The sequence below is a fragment of the Xyrauchen texanus genome, chromosome 21, assembly GCF_025860055.1.
Source record: "Xyrauchen texanus isolate HMW12.3.18 chromosome 21, RBS_HiC_50CHRs, whole genome shotgun sequence".
Lineage (NCBI taxonomy): Eukaryota > Metazoa > Chordata > Actinopteri > Cypriniformes > Catostomidae > Xyrauchen > Xyrauchen texanus.
In genome coordinates, this window is record NC_068296.1 from 25,171,932 (window position 1) to 25,195,759 (window position 23,828).

The following is a 23,828-nucleotide window of genomic DNA, read 5'->3' on the forward strand; positions in this document are numbered from 1 at the left end:
GCAGTTTGCTTGAAACTGAGCTGAGCTCAACTGAAAAGTTTTGTTGTTTTGGAGAGAAAAGGAAAATTCAGTGGTGGTGGAACTGAATTTATATTTTACAATGAAACGACCCAAACTGTACCGTTCCTTATGCTTGCTGTTTTGTCAGTTCAAATTAGCCATTTAGTACTATGTAATATTATTAATAGAAGATTATCCATAAATAAATAAAAAAAATAGTTTCACTATAAATTTGCAAAGCCATAAATCTCAAAACTCTGTTAAAAAAGTGAGAGAATGACAAATGGACCCCTGGAAAGGTGTGTCACTATATAAACTAAAGTCAATAGTCCCAACTAGCATACAAATTTGGCCTCTAAAATGTCTCCGATTATTTATAGTCGGTAGCATTCGTTCAATCCACGTACTCTGACATTTGCAGATGAGTCGGTGAAAATACTGATTGAGGACCAAAATGTCTTTTATCCATTCGTAACAACAGCCCACAACAAAGCCACTCAGAATCAACTTCCATCTCTTTCATATCCTGTTTCACAGGAAATTGCCTCAGAGGCAGCTGATAGCTCACTGCACACCACAGTAATGTTATCTTTCTTCCAGCTCTCTTTCATTAAAGGAACGGCAGCATTCTGTGCACTGACAAACATTCACTCATTCAGCAAAACCCATAAACAATAAGGACAGAGGACACTTTTGCCCTGGACATGTTCTTGTTGGATGCAGGGATGCTAACAACAATAGATGCTGAAATCTGCATTATTGTTGTTAGCATCCTTTCAATTTACCTTGGTTTTTGCTCTATTCTCATTATAGCTCATAAGAGTTTTTGCTTATCCTTCATACCGAAAATGTAATTGCTGTCACTAAACCCAACGTCTAAAGGATGCACTACGCAAAGGTGGTGGGTGACATTTGCCATTGTGCATTTTGAATGTCTCCCTCTCTTTATCTTCCAGCAGTAAGCAGTTAAAAACACAATTTCTGGAAATCTTGAAATCTGAATTCTTTAGCTCAAGATTTAATTTCGCCTTTAGGTAAGATGATGCACTGAGCTTATCCACTTAAATCAGGGGCCTGATGCGTCAGCATTTTGTAATGAGGGAGCAGCCTCCATTAGAATATCACCTACACTGTGAGAGAGCGGCTCTTATCAACGTCATTCGTCACAGTATATAATCCAAGCTCTGCTACTGATGGGAGGAGTATCAGGTACTGAACCACAGCCAAGGAGCTGCCTATGACTTAGGGGGGGCTGTTCAAATAGAAATCATCTTAGGCATTAGTACCTTTACCATATGACATGCAGGGAAAGAAGACGTCCCAAGAGACAGTAACTATGTCCTCTGAACTGCAAGCTTGTCCGAAGGGGACTCCAACAGCCCCTAAATCACCTGTGGGACTTCTTAGGAAGAGGGGTCAACAAGCAGTCCCCAAGATGCAACCTGCTATGATGATGTTCTCCAGCAAATACTGGGCTCGCCGAGGACTATCTTTGGATTCAGCAATGTTTGACCAGCAACACCTTGGAGCCTCCATGGTGCGTACTGAAAGTTGTGATAGACATTGACATTAGTAACCTTTGATAGTGCAATCTGTGTTTTTGCCATGTCAGATATACATATTATTCATATATGGGGAAACAGTGACTTCACTTAGGGACTATGTGAAATAATATTAGATTTTTGAATTTTGTTTTACCTAATTATTCCATCAATCTTATATTTACACTGGAAAGCTTATTGAGAGGTGTGTTAATTGGGGATGCTGAATGTAGAGAAAAATCTAATGAATGTGAAATGACTAAATTCTCTCATTTCATTTCTTAGCTTAAGTTCAGGTACAGTGCCATAAAATGTTTTAAAACCAAAAATCTGTCAAAGGCAGTTAAGGTCAACGTGTCTCTATGAAAATTCTGCTGTTAAGGTCCTTTCATGCAACACTTTCATTTAAAGCACTTAAAAAAAAAAGAGAGAGAGATCTGCTTTAATCTCAGGCCACATTGCATCTTAAGAGTTTTATATTCACTAAACACCTCCACACAGCTCCGTGGGACATCCTTTAATCGGATAGACGAAAAACCTGACAAAGAGGAACATAAATCCACTCATGACCTTGGGAAACTATCAGTGATTTTCTCTCTGAAGAATGAAGTGGGCTGTCTGGTGAAAGCCTTGAGGCTCTTTCAGGTTAGTGAATATCCTTCCATGGGGTAAGTAAAAAGTACATTTCAATGAATGTATCCAATACAGTACATTCATCCCAATGTAGAAAATAGCCCAACTTACCTTAATTCACTATACTTACGTATGAATAAGATACTTCAAGCATCTTGAAACGTTTCTTCATTCTGTAATGTTGACACTGTGATGCAGCCGTGACAACAAGTAGCATCTTGTCATTTTAGTAAACTGACTGAGCATTGTCTCTGTTTGCTGTACCTATATTTAAAGGAAAAGCATGTGAATTTGGCCCACATTGAGTCTCGTCGATCCAAGAAAGTTACCAATGAGGTGGAGATATATGCAGAGTGCAATTGCACAAAGAAGGAGTTTAATGAGGTGGTGCAGTACCTGAAAGATCATGTCAACGTTGTCTCGTATAACACGCCTCAACATGTGTGGTCGGAAGAGACTGGTAAGCCTCTCATATGCTTGTACACGTGCATCTTTATTTGGAGACACTAGGTCATTTCTCAATCAGTTTTATTAGAAGCACTTTGATATTGCTTTGGATTTGCTTGAATGGAGTATGTACTTGGCTTTGAAATGATGCTAATGTTGTTTGGCTCTTATGTCTAGACTGTTTGGACTGTGTGTGCGTTTTGGGTGGGTTGCCAAGTGGAGAAGGAATACCCTGGTTTCCCCAGAAGATCTCTGAGCTGGACCAATGCTCTCATAGAGTGCTAATGTATGGTTCTGAACTGGATGCTGACCATCCGGTAAGTAAATCTGCTAATAGTTTTGTGGCACTATGGTATCTTGAATGGTACCTCCTTTCAAGGATGTACAATATAGACTGTTTACTCGTGAATTTAGAGATTGTCTAATCTCTTGTTGCAGGGATTTAAAGACAAGGTGTATCGGCAGAGAAGGAAGTACTTTGTGGAGGTTGCAATGAACTACAAATTGTTAGTATTGATTATAGTATAGTTGATATTCTCATACAGTTAATATTGGTATTGGGTTCCTGTAGCTCTGGTAGAGCATGGAACTACTTACACTAAGGTCATGCATTTGATTTGATAAAAGTTGCTGAGGTTTCTTCCATTTCTTCCTTATAATGAATCGGAAATGTTTTGTTTAACAGTGGGCAGCCAATCCCACGGATAGAGTACACACCAGAGGAGGTAAAGACTTGGGGAGTGGTTTTTAGAGAGCTGACAAAACTTTATCCAACCCATGCCTGCTTCGAGTATTTGAAAAACCTCCCTCTTCTCACAAAGCATTGCGGGTACAGAGAGGACAACATCCCACAGCTGGAAGATGTATCTCTATTCTTACGAGGTAAAAGTGTGAAAATCACATCCATGTAAATGCTTTAAAAAAAACTTACTTAAGGGATAGTTCACACAAAAATGAAAATTCTCTCATCATTTACTCACCCTCATGCCATCCCAGATGGCCAGATGTGTATGAATTTTTTTATATTTTGCAAAACACAAAGGAAGATTTAAGAATATTTCAGCTCTGTTGGTCTATACAATGCAAGTGAATGGTGGCTAGAACTCTGAAGCTCAAAAAAAAGCACATAAAGCCAGCATAAAATTAATCCACATAACTCTAACAGTGGTAAATCTATATTTAGAAGTGATATAATACGTGTGGGTGAGAAACGGATCAACATATAAGTCCTTTTTTACTATAAATATCCACTTTCAGTTTCACATTCTAAAAATTAAAGTACAGATTTATGGTTATAAAAAAGGACTTATATATTATATACAGAAGGCATATATTAAACCACTGGATTTTTGGCTCTTAAACACTGCTTTCTCATATAGCTTGTTTGACAGACAGACCACAGCCTTCATTGGAAGTGTGGTGCCAGAACATGAATGGGGCAGATTTTTGGAGCTTCAAATGTCTGGTCACCATTCACTTACATTGGACCAACAGAGTTTAGATATTTTCTAAAAGTCTTTGTTTGTGTTCAGCAGAATAAAGAATATCATACACAACTGGGATGGCATGAAAGTAAGTAAATTATGAGAAATATATATTTATTGTGAACTTTTTCTTTAACTAATATATTCAATGTTACAATGAAGAAAAAACTGATCTCTATGAAACATTAATATGGAGGTTGTGAACATTGCAGAGAGGTCTGGATTTACCGTACGACCTGTAGCGGGGTATCTTTCACCACGAGACTTCCTAGCTGGTCTGGCGTATCGAGTGTTTAATTGCACTCAGTATATACGTCATAGCACAGACCCGCTCTACACACCAGAACCGTAAGTCGCAAACATATTATTAGTTTTTTTACTCTTATCACTTTTAAGCTGTAAATAATTTCCATTTGATCAATGCTTGGCCACAGTGACACCTGCCATGAACTACTGGGTCATGTACCACTCCTGGCAGATCCCAAGTTTGCTCAGTTTTCACAGGAAATTGGCCTTGCCTCTCTTGGTGCTTCAGATGAGGACGTGCATAAGCTGGCAACAGTAAGTGTGACACCAGCCAAATGAATCTTTAAATGTCATCTTGACTTTGCGCACTTGACTGGCACAGGTTCTTAACATAATCACAAATGATACCGAAATAAAAAGGTCACGGGATTGTTTTGTGGTTTTATTGCAGCATTTTACTGTCAAGGTTTGATCTATAGTGTCGAGTCACATACATTTGCACTGAGTTTAAATCAGATCAGTGGCTCTATGTGGCGAATTTCAAGAAGAGACAATCAAATCTGGAGATAAGGCCTTTGGGGCCCCAAATATGAGTGGATACTTCTCATAAGAGCCTCATATGAGAAGAGAGGACAGAATTTAAGTACATTACTTGCTTAAGCAATACAACAGCTCTTATCACACTTAACCATGGTATATTGCAAGATTATAATGACATTTCTACTAGATAATTGTTTTTCTGTACCTTTTATGCAACGTTTATTATGTAACAGGTTTTACACACTACTGTAATAAACCGCTGTGCTTTTTTGTCAGTGCTATTTCTTCACAATTGAGTTTGGCCTGTGCAAACAGGATGGTCAGTTGAGAGCCTATGGAGCAGGTCTATTGTCTTCTATTGGAGAATTAAGGGTATGAAGCCAACATAGTCAAACATACTGCACATGTTAATTATTATTTGAATGAATAATTTTCTTTGATTCTGCAGCATGCACTATCTGACAAAGCAACTGTTAAGATGTTTGATCCCAGAACCACATGCTACCAGGAGTGCCTCATTACAACATTTCAAGATGTTTATTTTGTCTCTGAGAGTTTTGAAGAGGCAAAAGAGAAAATGAGGTAACTATACAGTTCATCTATTTAGTAATGAACAGAAATCTAATAACTGATTTCATCAGTGTAAAAGAGACACATTAGGACTTTATTTGACATTTTAGGAATGAACATTGAACAAGAATTTAAATGGATAATACATTATTTAAGTATTATCAAAACCATTTGGCTTTTTCGTCTGTGGTACATGAAGACGCTGTCATTCCTTTACATTTGTAATTGTATGAGGATAAGTAAATTGCATTTGTTTGTTGTTTTAGGTTGAAAAAAACCCTTTAATTCATGATCTAACAATGTTCTCCCTTAACAGGGAATTTGCTAAAACAATAAAGAGGCCTTTTTCTGTCTACTACAACCCGTACACTCAGAGCATTGATTTACTGAAGGATACCAGGAGTATTGAGAATGTGGTGCATGATCTACGCAGTGACCTAACCACTGTCTGTGACGCCCTGGGAAAAATGAACACGTACCTTGGGATCTAGAGCCAAAGCTAACAATGATTACATGGCTTAATTGCAGATGAATTATGAATGCAAATGCAACTTTGTGTTTTACTTTAGAAATATATTTTAATTAAAATTACATAAACTAAATACTGTAACTGTTGCAACCTGTATCATTTCAATATGAAGTTAATTAGTGTTGCCTTGTTATCAGGATGTACACTAATTAAAGGCGTTAACATGGCACAGTCCTGAAATACTGCAACCATATTCATTATAATACATACATAATCAACATTATAGTGTAATAAAACAAAATGTGACTAACACATTTTTTACCAGGACACCAAGGAAAACAAGATTTAACTTTATTCAAGTCATCGCTAGTTATCAAATATTGCCTCTTTGTGCCTCTGATAATTGTAATGTGCTTATTAAAGAATTATAATGGATTATTTACTTGTTTAGGTGTTTTATTTTAACTACATATTGCAGCATGCAGCACATGATGCTAGTTTATATATACATATATATATATATATTACCCAACAACAAAAATCAATGTATAAATCATTAAGCACTGTTCTGATTTCAATGCCATGTACGAGTTGGTTTGTGGTATTTGCATTATGTGTTGCTAAGAATGTCAACTTCAATAAACCATTATATTTTAGCATTACATGTTGCTAAGCACTGTGTTGAGAACACGTGCTATTTTATCTTGACAGATGCTTCATGAGAAGTTTACTGACTTCACAGTAATTTTGTGTAAGCAAGTTATCAAACCACAGGAAATTATTCAAGAGCATATTCTGGGTAAAAATACAGATTTCCTGATGCAACAAGATCTTCATTTGAACAATCTTGATATCGATTCTTAAATCCCAAGATCTATCTTTTTCTCTGTGAAACTGCTGGTAAATGTTTCGATTTCACTCACCAGTGATTGAGTAGTATATTGGCTAAGAAGTTCAGAATACTTTCACTGTGTGTTTAAGGTAAAAGTTTGTTTTGACTCGTCCAAAGACAAGATTCACACAATACATTTGTCATTTAATAATGTCTCTTTTAATACCCTTTCTTCTCTTTGCAATCAATTGTTGATCAAAAACAACAAAAAAAAATGTAACATTTAATTCTAATCACGAATAGCATGGATGAGGTAAACAAGCATTAATATGCATCATTAATATGCACCCTCTTACAAGCAAGTGCTGGTTTTCTTAAAGAGATGGTACTGATGTATAGCACATGTTCTACAAATCAATGTAAATACTGAAGTGTTTTGAAATTATGCATCGCACAACAATCATGTAACAAAATATAATATCATATTTATTGATGGGGTAATTGGATTTTGACATTTTTAAAAAGCTCAAATGTGACCAAAAGGATGTAAAGGTACCCTTTATAATTAACAGAATTAGCTGTTTTCATATGTAAGCAAAATGGATAGTATAACTGAAATATACCCATATGAATCGATATTGAATCAAAATCTGAATCAAAAGCTTGTGAATTGGAATCGAATCAGTACATTTTTATCAATACCCAGCTCTAACAAGTAGTATAGAAATAAATCAAAATTGTATTAATTGTATACCACATACTGTGTGGGTTTCACAGTAATACTACTGAAAGACTGCCATGCTTATGCAGTCATGTCAATGGACTTCATCATCATCATCATCAACGATAAATGCTTTCTATTCAGAGAATCAGATTGCAATAATACATAATTAATGTATTGCACATTATACAAGTATATTATGAAAGTATGAGTAATTTATTCAGTAAAATAGCTTCTGTATAAAGCATTCATAGGACTATGTTTAATAGTGAAAGTACGAGCTTTCTACAAGCACAATGCAACGAGAATTTACAGGATTGAGACTAAACAGCTGTGTGGCCACAAAAAAGCCACTTGTTGGTGAGGCTAATCAGAAAAACAACTTAATTTTGCAAGGGAAGATAAATAAAGATGGGAGCAATGGAAAAAGGTAATGTTCTCTGATGAGTGCAGATTTACTCTATATAAATTTTTCACACACTAGGTTTTGGAAAGCAAACGATTGCAGGGTGAACTTCGACAGCAGTGAATTGGAGTGAATGGGAGACCACAGCAAATATTATTTTCACTTACCCATTTGCTCCAAGAGCAAAAGAAAAAATCCACCATTACATTTGAATGACTTTCCAGAAGAAGAAAAAAACAGAGCAGTATATTAAGACAGCAAAGAAACCCCCTTGCAGCTGTGGTATTTCAGTTTTTACAACTAATTCCAGGGTAATATAACACAAAGAGTAACGTTATAAACGTATACACAATATTTAAAAAAAAATTATCGTATTAACAAAAAACATTTGCTAGATTTACGCTGCTAAATAAGGTGGAAAAGTGCCATCACGGTCTGTGAAAAAGGTCTATTCCAAAGCAATGGGCGCGTCAGGGTAAGAAGGGAAGCACCTGTCCCATCAATGGATTTTACATTCCCTGACAGCCTGGGCATATTCCAGGACAGCAATGCCAAGATTCATCAGGCTCAAACTGTGAAAGAGTGGTTCAGGGATCATGAGGAATCACTTTCACACATGAATTGGCCACCACAGAGTCCTAACCTTAACCCTATTGAAAGTCTTTGGGATGTGCTGGAGTGCACTTTACGGAGTGGTTTGACTCTCCTGTCATTAATACAAGATCTTGGCCAAACGTATATATATATATATATATATATATATATATATATATATATATATATATATATATATATATATATATAATTTAGCCGTGGCCAAAAGTATTGGCAGTGACATAAATTTTGCATTTTACAAAGTTTGCTGCATCAGTATTTGTAGATTATTTTTTACATGTTTCTATGGTATACTGGAAAACAATGATAAGCATTTCATAAGTTTGAAAGGCTTTTATTGGCAACAACATTCAATTTATTCAAAGAGTCAATATTTTCAGTGTTGGCCCTTGTTCTTCATAACCTCTGCGATTCACTCTGGCATTCTGGATATCAGCTTCTGGGCCAAATTCTGACAGATGGCGATCCATTCTTGCCTTATTAGTGCTCAGAGATGATCACAATTTGTGGGCTTCTGCTTGTCCACAAAGAGAACAATATATATACCTTCTTCAACAAGCCTCTGTAGAACGTTTAAAAAGAACACTGAGGTTATCTATGGGATTAAGATCCGGGGAGTTGCCAAAATTTCAATGTAATGATCTCCGAGCCACTTCATCATCACTCTTGACTTGTGACATGTTGCTCCATCATGCTGGAAAATGCATGGATCATCACCAAATTGCTCCTAGATCATTGGGAGAACTTGTTCTTAGAGGACGTTTTGATACCATTCTTTATTCATGGCAGTGTTTTGGGGCAGAATTGTGAGAGAGCCCACTCCCTTGGATGAAAAGCAACCACGCACATGGATGGTCTCAGGATGCTTCACTGTTGGCACGACACAGGACTCATGGTAGCATTCACCTTTTCTTCTCCAGACTATCGATATTTCAGATGTCCAAAACAGTCGGAAGGGGGCTTCATCAGAGAAAATAACTTTGCACCAGTCTTCTGCTGTCCAATCCTTGTACTTCCTGCAGAATGTCAGTCTGTCCTTGATGTTTTTCTTGGAGAGAAGTGGCTTCTATGCTGCCCTTCTTGACACCAGGCCATTGTACAAAAGTCTTCGCCTCACTGTGCGTGCAGATGCACTCACACCAACCTGCTACCAATATTGAGCAAGCTCTGCACTGGTGGTGACACCATTCCGTAGCTGACTTCTCAGGAGGAGACAGTCCTGGCACATGCTGGACACTGGGACACTGAAAGCCTTCTTTACTGCAGTTGAACCTCTCTTCTTGATGATCCGGTAAATGGTTCTTTCAGGTGCAATATTCTTTACAGCAATTTCCTTGCATGCGAGGCCATTTTGATGCAAAGTGATGATGGCTGCAGGTCTATCTTTAGAGGTAACCATTGCTAACAAGAACACAATGATTGGAAGCACTTCTTCCCTCTTTTTATAGCAATCAGTCTGCTCTTATAAACCAATCAGAATGATAGAGTGATTTCACCTGACTAGTACTCGTTCACACTTTTCCAGGTGCTGCTGATATGATTAGTGAAATTATGTTAGCTGGTAATTTTGTGCCAAGGCCAAAAAACAGTGAAATTGAGGTTTTTGTGATAAAGTAAATGTTTTTGGCCAATGAAGCTTTTTTGCAATTATTTTAAATGCATCTGATCACTCTTCACTGTAATCTAGAAACAATGTGAATCAACACCACAACAACGGAAGCAGAAAACTTTGCGAAACACAAAATTTATGTTTGGCCACGGCTGTACACAATACATATTATCAAAATAATCACTAGTTGCAGCCCTAATATATATATATATACATATATTAGGGCTGCGGCTGTAACTAATTATTATTTTGATAATCGATTAATCTAACGATTAGTAGAACAATTTAGTAGTAGAAGAGAAATCGCCCCTGGATTTTACATAGAAACTTGCCCCATTCGACATATCACGGTGCCGTTTTGCGGCCCTCTTCAACCTGTCGCGGCCTGTTCGGCATAACGCGGTGGCCCTTTACAGCTTATCGGTGCCCATTCGGCCCTATTTCGCGGCAGTCTTCTCTTTACTGTTGTACATGAAACTGGTGTTGAGCAGGTAGAATTCAATGAAGCTGTCAGCTGAGGACATGTGAGGCGTCTATTTCTCAAACTAGAGACTCTGATGTACTTATCCTCTTGTTTAGTTGTACATCTGGTCTTCCACATCTCTTTCTGTCCTTGTTAGAGACAGTTGTCTTTTGTCTTTGAAAATTGTAGTGTAAATCTTCAGCATTTTGGTAATTTCAAGCATTGTATACCCTTCGTTCCTCAAAACAATGATTGTCTGATGAGTTTCTAGAGAAAGCTGTTTCTTTTTTTTGTGTGCCATTTTTCACCTAATATTGACTTTAAGACATGCCAGTCTATTACATACTGTGGCATTTCAAAAACAAACACAAAGACAATGTTAAGCTTCATTTAACTAACCAGGTTTCAGCTGTGTTTGATATAATGGCAAGTGATTTTCTAGTACCAAATTAGCAATTTAGCATGATTACTCAAGGATAAGCTGTTGGAGTGATGGCTGCTGTGATGTTTTTTGTGACATGCCCATGTGGTCTTACATTGCAGGTTTTGCTTAAATGCAATTGGGTTGTTGACATGACATGGCATTTGTGCTGTCACACAAGATAAAAATAAATAAATAGTGTTGTCATCATTTAAAAATGCATTAAATGATTTAACATTTATTTGCTTTATGTCGACCTGTTATTATACAAACTGCATTGTCATTAGATTTTTAAATTCTTTGAGCAAAATCTCAATATTTTCCTATGGTGTGACTGTCTCAAGCAAGGTTCAATAAATTCTAACTTTTATAAATTAAAAAACAAATCGTACAATTTTTTATAAATACCACTGGCATAATTTTACAAGTGTCTATTTTAGTAAATGGCAGTTCCTTTTTTTTCTTCCTTATATTTCTAAAAGAACAGGAAGTTGATACATTTTGTCACTGAAAACCACGTTCTCTGGTGTGACACCATATCCTCATTTTAAATTGGGCAATTCCATGGAGGAATTTATTTAGCTTCTATAACCCCATTCAAGGTCATGTTTCTGAAGCCCCCTGTGAAGGCAAGGACATGTGCACATGGTAAGTTTTTGTCTCTAAATTGTTCAAATATTTAACTTGTTTCAAATCTCTAAAAGTGTTAACGTTTTGTTGTCTTTTGGAGTGACACTCTACATTTTTATTTATATTATTACTGTAATCAGGACTCAAGAGTCTCGAGCCCCGAGCCCTCCAATGTCGGACAACAGGCCAAATATGATTTACTCTATTGAAGATTACATTTGCATGCAAACTACTAAGGTATAAAATGTGGTCCTTCATTCTTTGGATTCTTTCATTTTTGGACAGAAAAATTGATTGGGAGAGAGAGAACACGAAAGTATAAAGAGGTTTATAGAGGTTATAAATGAACAGGGATCCACGGAGAAGGGAGGAGATCCTAAGAGAACGACGATGAAAATAAATAGTTTAAATGTTGCTTAGAAAAATGCAACAATTTAAAAATTTAATTAATCTGATTGAATATACTTTGAGCTTCAATCATATTTAGCTGTGCTGCATAGTACAAGGTTATGATTGTTTTGTTTTTTTATAACACATGAATAATTGAGTGCTTATAACTGTAGAATTATGCAATTGGAACACAAAATAACAAAAAATAAAAAAACAGTTTGATATTGTTTTTATGAAATTAAACTTTCTTCTTTGACATACTACCATTTCTGTCCTTTAGTGTGACATAATGTCCTATAGTGTGACACATAAAAGAACCACAAATAAATTTTTATCTCAAAATATGTTTTAAAAAACTGTTGAATATTACAAGATATAACCATCACTCATCTTAAACTGGTAAATTTTCACAATTTTTGAAAGGATGACAGCAAAGTTTGACTTGAATTTAATGAAAAAGTCCAAAAAGTTCAACAGCTAATGAGGGGAAAAGGTGTTATTCATAATAAATAAAAAAAACATCATGAAAATAAGTGTCTAACAATGAATAATAATAAATCTCTCTCATGCTCTTTGTATATTACTAAATGTCACACCATAGGACAAATTTACAGCAAATTTACAGTGAAAATGTGCAAAAAACAGTGAAAGAATTGACAAAGTTAGTGACCCCCTTATATTTTCTTAAATATCAGACTTTACACTGCATAAATAGATGTATTTTTTTTTTTTGTAACAACATAAAAATCCAGCTTCTTGCTGATGGTTACAATGCGAGTACTAATAGACATAACTTCACTTTTGCCAGAATAAACCTACTTCACCTGTTTACTGCTGCATCACATCCATTTCTAAAAATCTTATGGCACAAGCATTAAAAAAGATTATAATAATAAAACAGTATTATCTAATTAGTCTCGGTAAAGCAAGCTATAAGAGAAAACAAGGTACTTTTACTAACACATTTTTACTATTCTCTGCATTTAGGAAAATAAAGATACCTTTCGTTCATTAAGAATTTTTTGAAAACCCTGAAGAACAAGAAGATCATTTGGATATACGTGACTACAAATCCCTTCCATAATAATGACTTTACATAATCACAGTCTTTATATGAGTAAAAATGGCATACAACACACAAAATGTAAATATGAAATATAACATAATAATTATGAATAATTTTAAGTGTACTTATCTTACAAAATCAATGTTCTAGAAATATTTTAATGACCATGTACTTTCATGAAGTAGCACCGGTCATATGAGAAACTTCAACAAGCTATATTGGAAACTTCACTTGGATTGCTGCAGCTCTTGAGTTGTTTGCAATTTTCCAGCATCCTGTTTACTGCAGAATATTTGTCTTGCACGAGCAATGTAAAATGTAGGCCCAATACAGGCCCCAAGACTGGGGAAAGCATGGAACAGATTCAAGAGATCGCAGTCTGAGGCGGTAAGATGGTGTTGATCTTCTTCAGTTAGTGTCATGATGTAAGGGGCCAGAGCCAGAAGAGGAGCATAGATTATAACTGTTGGGATTAGAACCACTATAGTATTCTTTAGTGCTCTGTTCTTTATGGATGACCCACTTCCTCCACCAGTTTTGCTGTCACCTGGGCCCTTTTTACACAGTACAGACACAATGCCCACAAGACACCCCAGCATGAACAGTAAGAAAAAATCAAGAATGATCGACAAGTATGCAGCCACTGTGGGTAGTCTGAGGTAGAAGGTCACCACTGCAATGGAAAACGTAAAGACCCAGATTAGGGCAGAGCAGAGAGCTCGATACTCCCATTTACTCGCTAGTTTCATGTAGAGCACCGCATGTCCCACGGCCATATAGCGTTCTGCACACATACTGGTCAAGAGGAGAGGACAGCCAAAGATGTTGAGGATTGAGATGGCCTCTGAAACTGTGAGAATCAGACCAGAGCGTCCACTAACAGAAAGGTACATCTCAAGAGGAATAGAGATAGAGAAGATCATGTTAACTAGGGCAAGATTGAGCCCCAAAACTTCAGAGGGTGATAGTGATTTGCTGCCTCTCATTAGCAGCCATAGCAGAGCCACATTCGTTGGGAGAGCCACCACGAAAGTAAAGATGCCAAATGGTAAGCTAATATAAGAAGCATCTTTTGCATTGCACATATCCACAATGTTAAGAAACAGCACACTCCAATGATTTTTATTGTTAGTGGTATTTCTGTAAATTTGTAGATTTGTAGTGTTGGTATATATTTCATTTGTTGTGTTGATTGCCATGTTGATTGAGCACTGCAGATACAGCAAACAACAAAGAATATTACTTTTAATCCAAAAAGGCATTCAAACGGTTAGACTTTGCTTTATACAATGGGGTTAAACAATTCACAATCAAACTCTGGATTCAAAATCTAATTTAAATCTGGAAATACACAGAAAATTTTAGGACTGATATAATGTAAAAATAAATTAGAAATATTAATAAGACTATTATATATATGAGCAATTAAAATGAAATTAGCAAATTTGATAGATTGACCATTTTAGCTCTTTTGTAAAAGGTCAGATTTATTTGCTCTTTAAACAATTAAAACAAAGGTTTTGTGCAAACATTTGCAATTTTCACTCAAATTGTTATGCTCATAATAATTTTTTTAATGGAAAACATAGCTCATGTTCATACATAGCTATTAAAATTAGTACATACAATTCAAATGAGTACAAAATACTGATAGTGTTAAGACATACACCTACCGTGTGATGTGAGAGAAATATTGTGTCTGCTGTATCTTCACGCTCTTCTTGATAGATACATATATTTTCTAAAATACATACTTTTATCTCAGTCCTTGTTCAGTTGTGTCAATGTAAATGAAGTAAAATTATTTGAATACATGTTATGGATCAAGTACAAAGTGTCCACCCAATGAAAATCAGGGATTTTTTTTTCTTTCTTTTCTGGTTTAGAAACAAATACTAACCAAATCAACAGGAGCATCTGGTTTCACTTAAGAAAAACAAGCTGTTTTATTTAGTGTAGAATACTCATAATTGAATGAAGGGAGACACGTTCAAAAAGATGGACACAACAATATATTACAAATTAGTGCGCAATAAGTGCATTTAAAGTGCAAATTTTACAGTTAGATTTTAAGTTAACAATGGTTAAGCTTGATACTTTATGAATATTGTAACAAGAGTATATTCTTCTGTTTTTACAAGAAATCATTAATGAAAAATGGTGGTAGATGACCACCTCAAAGTGATAGTTCACCCAAAAATGAAAATTCTCTCATCATATACTCACCCTAATGCCATGTTTATGACTTTCTTTCTTCTGATGAACACAAATGAAGATTTTTAGAAGAATATATCAGCTTTGTAGGTCCTCACAATGCAAATGAATGGCGGCCAGAACTTTCAAGTTTCAGAAATCACTAAGACTGCTTGAAAGTAATCCATATGACTCCAGTGGTTTAATATATGGCTTATGAAGCAATGTAATTACTTTGTGTGAGAAACAGATTAATATTTAATAGCTTTTTACTAAAAAATCTCCACTTTCACGTTCAGAATGTGAAAGAATGTGAAAATGGAGATTTATAGTAAAAAAAAAAGTCTTCTCACCCACACCTATCATATCACTTCAGAAGATATTGATTTAACCACTTGAGTCATATGGATTACTTTTATGCTGCCTTTATGCAATTTTTGGAGTTTCAAAGTTCTGGTCACTATTCACTTGCATTGTACTGACATACAGATTTGAAATATTCTTCTAAAAATCTTTGTTAGTGTTCAACAGAAGAAAGAAAGTCATACACATCTGGGATGGCATGAGGGTGAGTAAATGATGAGATCATTTTCATTTTTTGGGTGAACTGTCGCTTTAATGCAGATCTCTGAACTGTGCAAAACAAAACATTTTGATTAGTAGTTATATTCATTTGCTTACAATGTCATCAAAACTTCTTACAGTATGATTACATTTAATTAATGATCTGACAAGAATAACTAGGCCCACCCCAAAATATTTACAATACAAGAAATGTACTGTATTTAAACATTAAAATATCTTTAGCTTTCCTGCAGAAATATCAAAGTGCTTCTCTTGGTCACAAATTTCTTTTCAATCTCCTCACCATCTATTTGGCTGTATCTATCATCATTCTATTCTAAAGTGTTTTCAGTGTTGTCTTTGCCACATTCAGAGCTGATGATGGGAAAATAGAATAATGGTTGCATACCCTTTGAGTCTATGAGTGGGTAACAGAAGGATCGTGTGTAGTCTTGTTTTTTGGAGGAGTAGAAATTTGTACGTAAACAGGGTTGTTGGTGGAAGTGGTGGGGTTTGGCTCAGTTTGGACCCTCTGGAAAACAAGGGCAGGGTAGATTTGGCTGTTGGCTTGGTATGTGGTATGGGGGCTTCTCAGCAGGCTCTCCTGACTCCTAGTAAGAAGGGAGAAAAGCTTTCTAATTTAATAAATCATAGAATGTTGAACCTATTTTTAAGTCTGCTGTAAATTATTATGGGTAAAAGGTTTATATTCACCAAGACATGAAAATGTTGTCATCGTGTTTTTTGGTGGAACACACAAGGAAATTATAAGCAGAATGTTGGAGTCTGCCATCCACAGTTACCATCATATTTATTTTCATACATTGAAAGTGAATGGTGAAATTTTACCTAACATCTTTTGATTTTCACAGAAGAAAGAAAGTCATACAAGTTTGGAATAAATTAAGAGTGAATATCCCTTTAAAATGGTTCTCCTTACCTCTCATACCCTCTGTTCTCATAGGCTCTGACCACCTCAGAATAAACAGGGCTACCAGGAGGCAGTGGTCGGTCGAGACGCTGGGACAGGTTGAAAAGTTTAGGTGGGGGGAATGCCTCCCAGTCCAGCTGCTCTCTTTGCAACCAGGATGGGCTCCTACAAGATCTAGTACTCCGCTTTTCTCTTCTCCTGAGGGTCAGAAAAATAATGATTTTTGAAGTTTAATGTGTAACACCATCATCAAAACTATAGAGCACAGCATATTTGCTTATGCCTGTATATTCAAGGAAATGTAAATACTCATTCATGAACAGATGAATATCAGGATCATACATAATTGTTTAGATTATTCTATTGAGAGATCCCAAAACTGTTGGCATGTCCTCATGATTATGACTGATTTTTTAAATTAATATGAATGTGCAAATAATGCAATAAGGTTTTGTATTGTGTCTAAGAAAACCCCCGTACTTGTGGTACAATCACTGTAATGCATGGATTATAGTGGCCTACTGCTTTTATAAAACAGCAGCTACAGAACTATAATAAAAGACACCAGTGTTCAACAAACTCTTACATTTATTCCACTATGTAATACAGTTCATTATTTTAACTGTAGGCTGTTTGACAAGGTTTTTTTAAAGTGACTCTAACCTGCTCCTGCCTGTCCGTTGCTTTTCCCTCTTTTTACTGATGTGCTCTTGACAACAGCAGAAGATGAAGATCACACTCATGAGCAAGATGACCACCCCACTGACTATAGAAACCAACAAAGCAATGCGAAGTCCCTGGTCATTTGGCTTAGGGATGCCTGGAAAAATAATGTGATGCTTTTAACAGATATAATTCTATTTACAAGAAACAGAGAGAAAAACTGCAATTCATTATATTATATATTTAAAAGCTGAAGTGTGTGATCCCAACCAGCCTAACATAGTAACACTGGCTAGAGTGAGTCTGGGGGCAGAACTATCTGTTTGACAAATATTTTTGCAGGCATTTTTGGAAAACATGTTTGAAAACAATCATTAGTTTTGCTATTCCATTTAGTGACGCTAGTGGTCTATTATACACTTTTGAAATGACAAATTTCAGCATTAATCTCAATAAACAGCATTTTGTGGCATGATGTTGATTACCACAAAAAATACTTCAACTTGTCCCTCTGTTTCTTTAAAAAAAAAAAAAAGGAGCAAAAATCTGGGTTATAATGAGGCACAACGAAAATGAATGTGGGCAATTGTGGGAGGTTTAAAGGCAGAAATGTGAAGTTTATAATTTTATAAAAGCACTTACATTAATTCTTCTGTTAAAACTTATTTGGGCTGCATAGTTGTTTTAATCTTCATTTTCACAGCCATTTTATTGGTTAGGGTGTTGTGTTGTCATGGCAACAAAGTTGTAAATCTGGCTATAACTTTACAGAGAAAAGGTTAGTATGGTATTCTATCACACAAAAATCACGTATTATTTTATGTCTTGTGGCTATACTTTTGAAATAATGAGTATTCTAATGTTTACTAATTGGCCCCTTGGGATGAGTCTAAATTAACTTTTGTGATAATAAATAATATGCCACAAATGCTGTCGATTGAGCTTAACTTGTATTGAATTCAGAATATTCTTTTTAACCTGAACATGTCCTACAGATAATAACAGACATGTTCCCACAGTATATTTAGGGGAAATAAACAAAGTTTTCAATGTTCACAACAATAGAATGGAAATGGATCAATTTTTATTTTTTTTTCAAACTATTAGGACACATTTCTCCCCATAAAATATAATTCAATGGCTGCCATACTCTCACAGACTGGAAGGTAGCTGCTCCATCGAGGGGTGCCTGCTTTCAGGAGACAGGTGATTTTCTCATGGCCAACCAGTTGGTAACCCTCCCTGCACCAGAACACAAGCATAGAGCCCACAGATACCCCTGTGCCATGCTCCACATAGTATGATCCCCGTCGAGGGGGAAGCAGAGACATACACCTACGTCCTGTAAGAACATATTGACAGACAGAATTGGTCATGGACAATCAGTCACATAGATAAGATCAGAGCAAATAGACTTATACCAACATGAATTTAATTTTATATATATATACAGTGGGTACGGAAAGTATTCAGACCCCCTTAAATTTTTCACTCTTTGTTATATTGCAGCCATTTGCTAAAAATCATTTAAGTTCATTTTATTTCCTCATTAATGTACACACAGCACCCCATATTGACAGAAAAACACAGAATTGTTGACATTTTTGCACATTTATTAAAAAAGAAAAACTGAAATATCACATGGTCCTAAGTATTCAGACCCTTTGCTGTGACACTCATATATTTAACTCAGGTGCTGTCCATTTCTTCTGATCATCCTTGAGATGGTTCTACACCTTCAATTGAGTCCAGCTGTGTTTGATTATACTGACTGGACTTGATTAGGAAAGCCACACACCTGTCTATATAAGACCTTACAGCTCACAGTGCATGTCAGAGCAAATGAGAATCATGAGGTCAAAGGAACTGCCTGAAGAGCTCAGAGACAGAATTGTGGCAAGGCACAGATCTGGCCAAGGTTACAAAAAATTTCTGCTGCCCTTAAGGTTCATAAGAGCACAGTGGCCTCCATAATCCTTAAATGGAAGACGTTTGGGACGACCAGAACCCTTCCTAGAGCTGGCCGTCCGGCCAAACTGAGCTATCGGGGGAGAAGAGCTTTGGTGAGAGAGGTAAAGAAGAACCCAAAGATCACTGTGGCTGAGCTCCAGAGATGCAGTCGGGAGATGGGAGAAAGTTGTAGTAAGTCAACCATCACTGCAGCCATCCACCAGTCGGGGCTTTATGGCAGAGTGGCCCGACTGAAGCCTCTCCTCAGTGCAAGACACATGAAAGCCTGCATGGAGTTTGCTAAATAACACCTGAAGGACTCCAAGATGGTGATTAATAAGATTCTCTGGTCTGATGAGACCAAGATAGAACTTTTTGGCCTTAATTCTAAGCAGTATGTGTGGAGAAAACCAGGCACTGCTCATCACCTGTCCAATACAGTCTCAACAGTGAAGCATGGTGGTGGCAGCATCATGCTGTGGGGGTGTTTTTCAGCTGCAGGGACAGAACGACTGGTTGCAATCGAGGAAAAGATGAATGCGGCCAAGTACAGGGATATCCTGGACGAAAACCTTCTCCAGAGTGCTCTGGACCTCAGACTGGGCAAGGTTCACTTCCAACAAGACAATGACCCTAAGCACACCACTAAAATGCGAAGGAGTGGCTTCACAACAACTCCGTGACTGTTCTTGAATGGCCCAGCCAGAGCCCTGACTTAAACCCAATTGAGCATCTCTGGAGAGACCTGAAAATGGCTGTCCACCAACGTTTACCATCCAACCTGACAGAAATGGAGAGGATCTGCAAGGAGGAATGGCAGAGGATACCCAAATCCAGATGTGAAAAACTTGTTGCATCTTTCCCAAAAAGACTCATGGCTGTATTAGATCAAAAGGGTGCTTCTACTAAATACTGAACAAAGGGTCTGAATACTTAGGACCATGTGATATTTCAGTTTTTCTTTTTTAATAAATGTGCAAAAATGTCAACAATTCTGTGTTTTTCTGTCAATATGGGGTGCTGTTTATTCAATAATGAGGAAAAAAAATTAACTTAAATGATTTTAGCAAATGGCTGCAATATAACAAAGAGTGAAAAAATTTAAGGGGTCTGAATACTTTCCATACCCACTGTATATATATATATATATATATATATATATATATATATATATATATACACCATATGTGTGTGTTTAGTCTGAACTGGACAGCAAATAATCCATACCATATGTAATATATATATATATATATATATTACATATGGTATGGGTTGATTTTACTCATGTCATGTTGTCATGTTGTGTCATTATTGTAGACATATGTATCCTTTGCAGTGATACATCTCGTGCATCTTTGTATCCTGTGGTGAACCACAATACATTTTCATAATTGTGTACATGGCTGTCATCTATTTGCATGGTGGTCTGAGAGTAAATTACACTTTGTATTCATATCTGTGACTGTCTACTCTATATGTCCTGCCTCTTAAATGTTGCATCCCCTCCCAGCTTACTGACAGGAGGCCTCCCCTCTTTTGGAATAGCATCCGATTAAATAAAGATAAGGCCCTTTATCAAATATTGATTTATTCCTCTAGGCTCTCCTATTATTTAGAACATGTGAAAGTGCACTTAGTGCCACCCAGCTGACATGTTCTGTCAAGGCTTTCTGAGCACAGGTGAAGAGAGGTTTGTGCTATGGTGTGCTAAAAGAGTATGAAGTGCTAAAAGAGCCTTGTTAAAAACTCTGCACAACTGTTGTAATGAAACAATTTATAACCAACAGGAAAGTAAATGTATTGTGTAATTTTGTATATCATATCATGTCTTCTAACACAGCCACTGTCTATAAATCTGTCCATTCATCCAACTATCTATCATTGTGTGCAGTTGTTCTCACCTGTGTTTTTGTTGCTGGATGGATCAGTAGAATCAGTCTGATGTTCTGGTTCTGTTGACTGCTCCTCCGTGGATGGAGCAGATGTGGTTATGAGCAGAATGGGGCTCAATGAGGCTGCATGAGTGTGTGGAAACCACACAGTCAGTCCACGTACAACTCACAACAAGGGCCACACTGATATTATCATCATTGGCCCCCAGGGGCCACAACACAAGGATCAAAACAGCAGATGTGTATGTATGTGTGCCTCCATCCATCCATCTATCCATCCATCTACTGTATCTATGCAGTTATTCTCACCTGTGTTGTTGTTGCTGGATGGATCTGTAGAATCAGTCTGATGTTCTGGTTCTATTGACTGCTTCTCCGTGGATGGAGCAGATGTGGTCATGAGATGAATGGAGCTCAATGGGACTGCATGAGTGTGTGGAAACCACACAGTCAGTCCACACACAACTCACACGAAGGGCCAGATTTTAACATCAAACACCCCAAATCAAGGCTCCATCAAAACAGCAGATACTGTATGCATGCATGAATGTATGTATCTGTCGGTCCATCCATCTATTCATACATCAGTGTGTGCAGTTTTTCCTCACCTGTGTTGTTGTTGCTGGATGGATCTGTAGGGTCAGTCTGATTTTCTGGATTTGTTGACTGCTCTACCATGGATTGAGCAGATGTGGTCATTAGCAGAACGGGGCTCAATGACACTGCATGAGTATGTGGAAAACCACACAGTCAGTCCACACACAACTCACAACAAGGGCCACACTGATATTATAATCAGATGCTCCCAGCGGCCACAACACAAGGATCAAAACAGAAGATGTGTATGTTTGTGTGCATCCATCCATCCATCCATCTATCTATCTAATCTATCATTTTGTGCAGTTTTTCTCACCTGTGTTGTTGTTGCTGGATGGATCTGTAGGGTCAGTCTGATGTTCTGGTTCTGTTGACTGCTCCTCCGTGGATGGAGCAGATGTGGTCATGAGCAGAATGGGGCTCAATGAGGCGGTACGATTGTGTGGAAACCACACAGTCAGTCCACATATAACCCACACCAAAGGCCACACTGATGTCATCATCAAAGGCCCCCAGGGGCCACAACACAAGGATCAAAATAGCAGATATGTCCTCAGGTTATTACAATAATCTGCATAGCAAGATAAACATAGCAGACCATAATCCATCCATACTGCCCAATGAGAGAATATCACCAAGAAACCAATTGCTCCTATTGAAGACGTTTGTAAATATACAGGTTTGTGAGATCGTCCAAGCACATGCTCATAGCTCCTAAAAAGTTCAGTTCTTTGTGTCTTCTTCTCTTGTCCTTTTGCTGTATTAAGTGTAGGTTTCCCTTTGTGTGTATTCAGCCTCTGATCTGTCTCGCCGTTCACTGCCTCTGTTATCCTACAGCATACAGTGAGGCAGTCAGGGCTCTTACATAACATGAAGGGCACGTGTGAATGCAATTTTGTGCACTCTTAAATCCCTGATCTCATCTCTCAAATAACCCGTGCATGCTCTCTCTCTCCCTTGGGACAGCCGAGGGTGAATTAAGGCATGTGGTGATGCCAATGTAAGCCTCTGTCTCATATCTAAATGCAACAAAAATAGAGAGGCGATCTGTAGGCACACAGCATATTATATATTTATAATATTTCATCTGATCAACATGTTGACAAATAATGCATCACGATTTCTTGTGCACCCTGAAGAACAATAACATGTGTGCTTGCATATGTGTGTATAAACAGTGTGATGCAGCAGATGGTGTTTAAAGATGGCACGTGGGCCAAACACCAGTATGGTATGAATTTTGTTCACTCGAATGAGCACAGTGGGTTTGAAACTCACAGTGTAGGGTGTCTGTTAGACTGTGTGGGATGTGTTAGAGAGATGCTATTGGGAGGTTTTCTCTCTGCATAATACTAAAAAGGTGGTAACAGTGTCACTATCTGTACAGTATTTCAGTGTTCACCATAACAAGACAGGGTACGATAAGATGTATGTAATGCAGGCAGTTCCTTCTTTAATCTAGAGATTATTACAGTGTTTATCCTCATCTATGGTCTTATTGTAGAATGCCCTATGACTGTTTCTTAAATCATGGAGTAGCCACAAGATGGACATGTTACCAAGACACAATCAAAAACATGTTTTTTTGGTTTGTTTGTTTTAGCTGTATTCAGTCACATCTGTTGTATTTTTTAAATTTTTGAAACTGTGTACTGGAACAACACTAAGAATGTTGACTTCTATGAGGGATTTGATACAGTATGCAAAAATGTGTTACCCTTCTGACACTCACTCGACGTTGTGTCGATGAAGTGACACTAGGGGTCACTCTTGGGAGCCTCATTCACCTTCAGATATTTGAGAAAAGGCCAATGAGAATTGGCGAGTTGAATTTGCACGCCACTCCCCACAACATACAGGTATAAAAGGGAGGCCAGCAGGCAAGTTCATTCAGACTTCTTCTTCAGAGCCGAGTGGTTGTATTAACAGCAAGCTGAATACTACTGCCATCCATT

At 37.1% G+C, this 23,828-nt stretch overlaps 2 protein-coding genes and 1 long non-coding RNA gene across 3 annotated transcripts; 2 read left to right on the plus strand and 1 right to left on the minus strand.

Annotated features, from left to right (window-relative positions):
* Positions 1 to 1,432: 1,432 nt before the first annotated feature.
* On the plus strand, positions 1,433 to 6,284 carry LOC127661654 (tryptophan 5-hydroxylase 2-like). Its single transcript, XM_052152468.1, has 11 exons — positions 1,433 to 1,537; positions 2,043 to 2,186; positions 2,451 to 2,634; positions 2,844 to 2,938; positions 3,060 to 3,127; positions 3,307 to 3,503; positions 4,318 to 4,453; positions 4,540 to 4,666; positions 5,168 to 5,263; positions 5,340 to 5,473; positions 5,778 to 6,284. The coding sequence occupies exons 1-11, from the start codon at positions 1,436 to 1,438 to the stop codon at positions 5,950 to 5,952; spliced, it is 1,458 nt and encodes a 485-aa protein (XP_052008428.1). The 5' UTR covers positions 1,433 to 1,435; the 3' UTR covers positions 5,953 to 6,284.
* A 5,236-nt stretch (positions 6,285 to 11,520) lies between these two features.
* On the plus strand, positions 11,521 to 17,425 carry LOC127661793 (uncharacterized). Its single transcript, XR_007972789.1, has 3 exons — positions 11,521 to 11,645; positions 11,768 to 11,864; positions 16,805 to 17,425. It is a non-coding gene; the product is annotated as an uncharacterized LOC127661793 (long non-coding RNA).
* On the minus strand, positions 14,579 to 22,705 carry LOC127661792 (uncharacterized). Its single transcript, XM_052152687.1, has 8 exons — positions 22,190 to 22,705; positions 21,885 to 21,998; positions 21,586 to 21,699; positions 21,286 to 21,399; positions 18,585 to 18,776; positions 17,435 to 17,591; positions 16,781 to 16,969; positions 14,579 to 16,451 (listed from the first exon to the last, which is right to left on the minus strand). The coding sequence occupies exons 1-8, from the start codon at positions 22,374 to 22,376 to the stop codon at positions 16,259 to 16,261; spliced, it is 1,260 nt and encodes a 419-aa protein (XP_052008647.1). The 5' UTR covers positions 22,377 to 22,705; the 3' UTR covers positions 14,579 to 16,258.
* Positions 22,706 to 23,828: the final 1,123 nt, after the last annotated feature.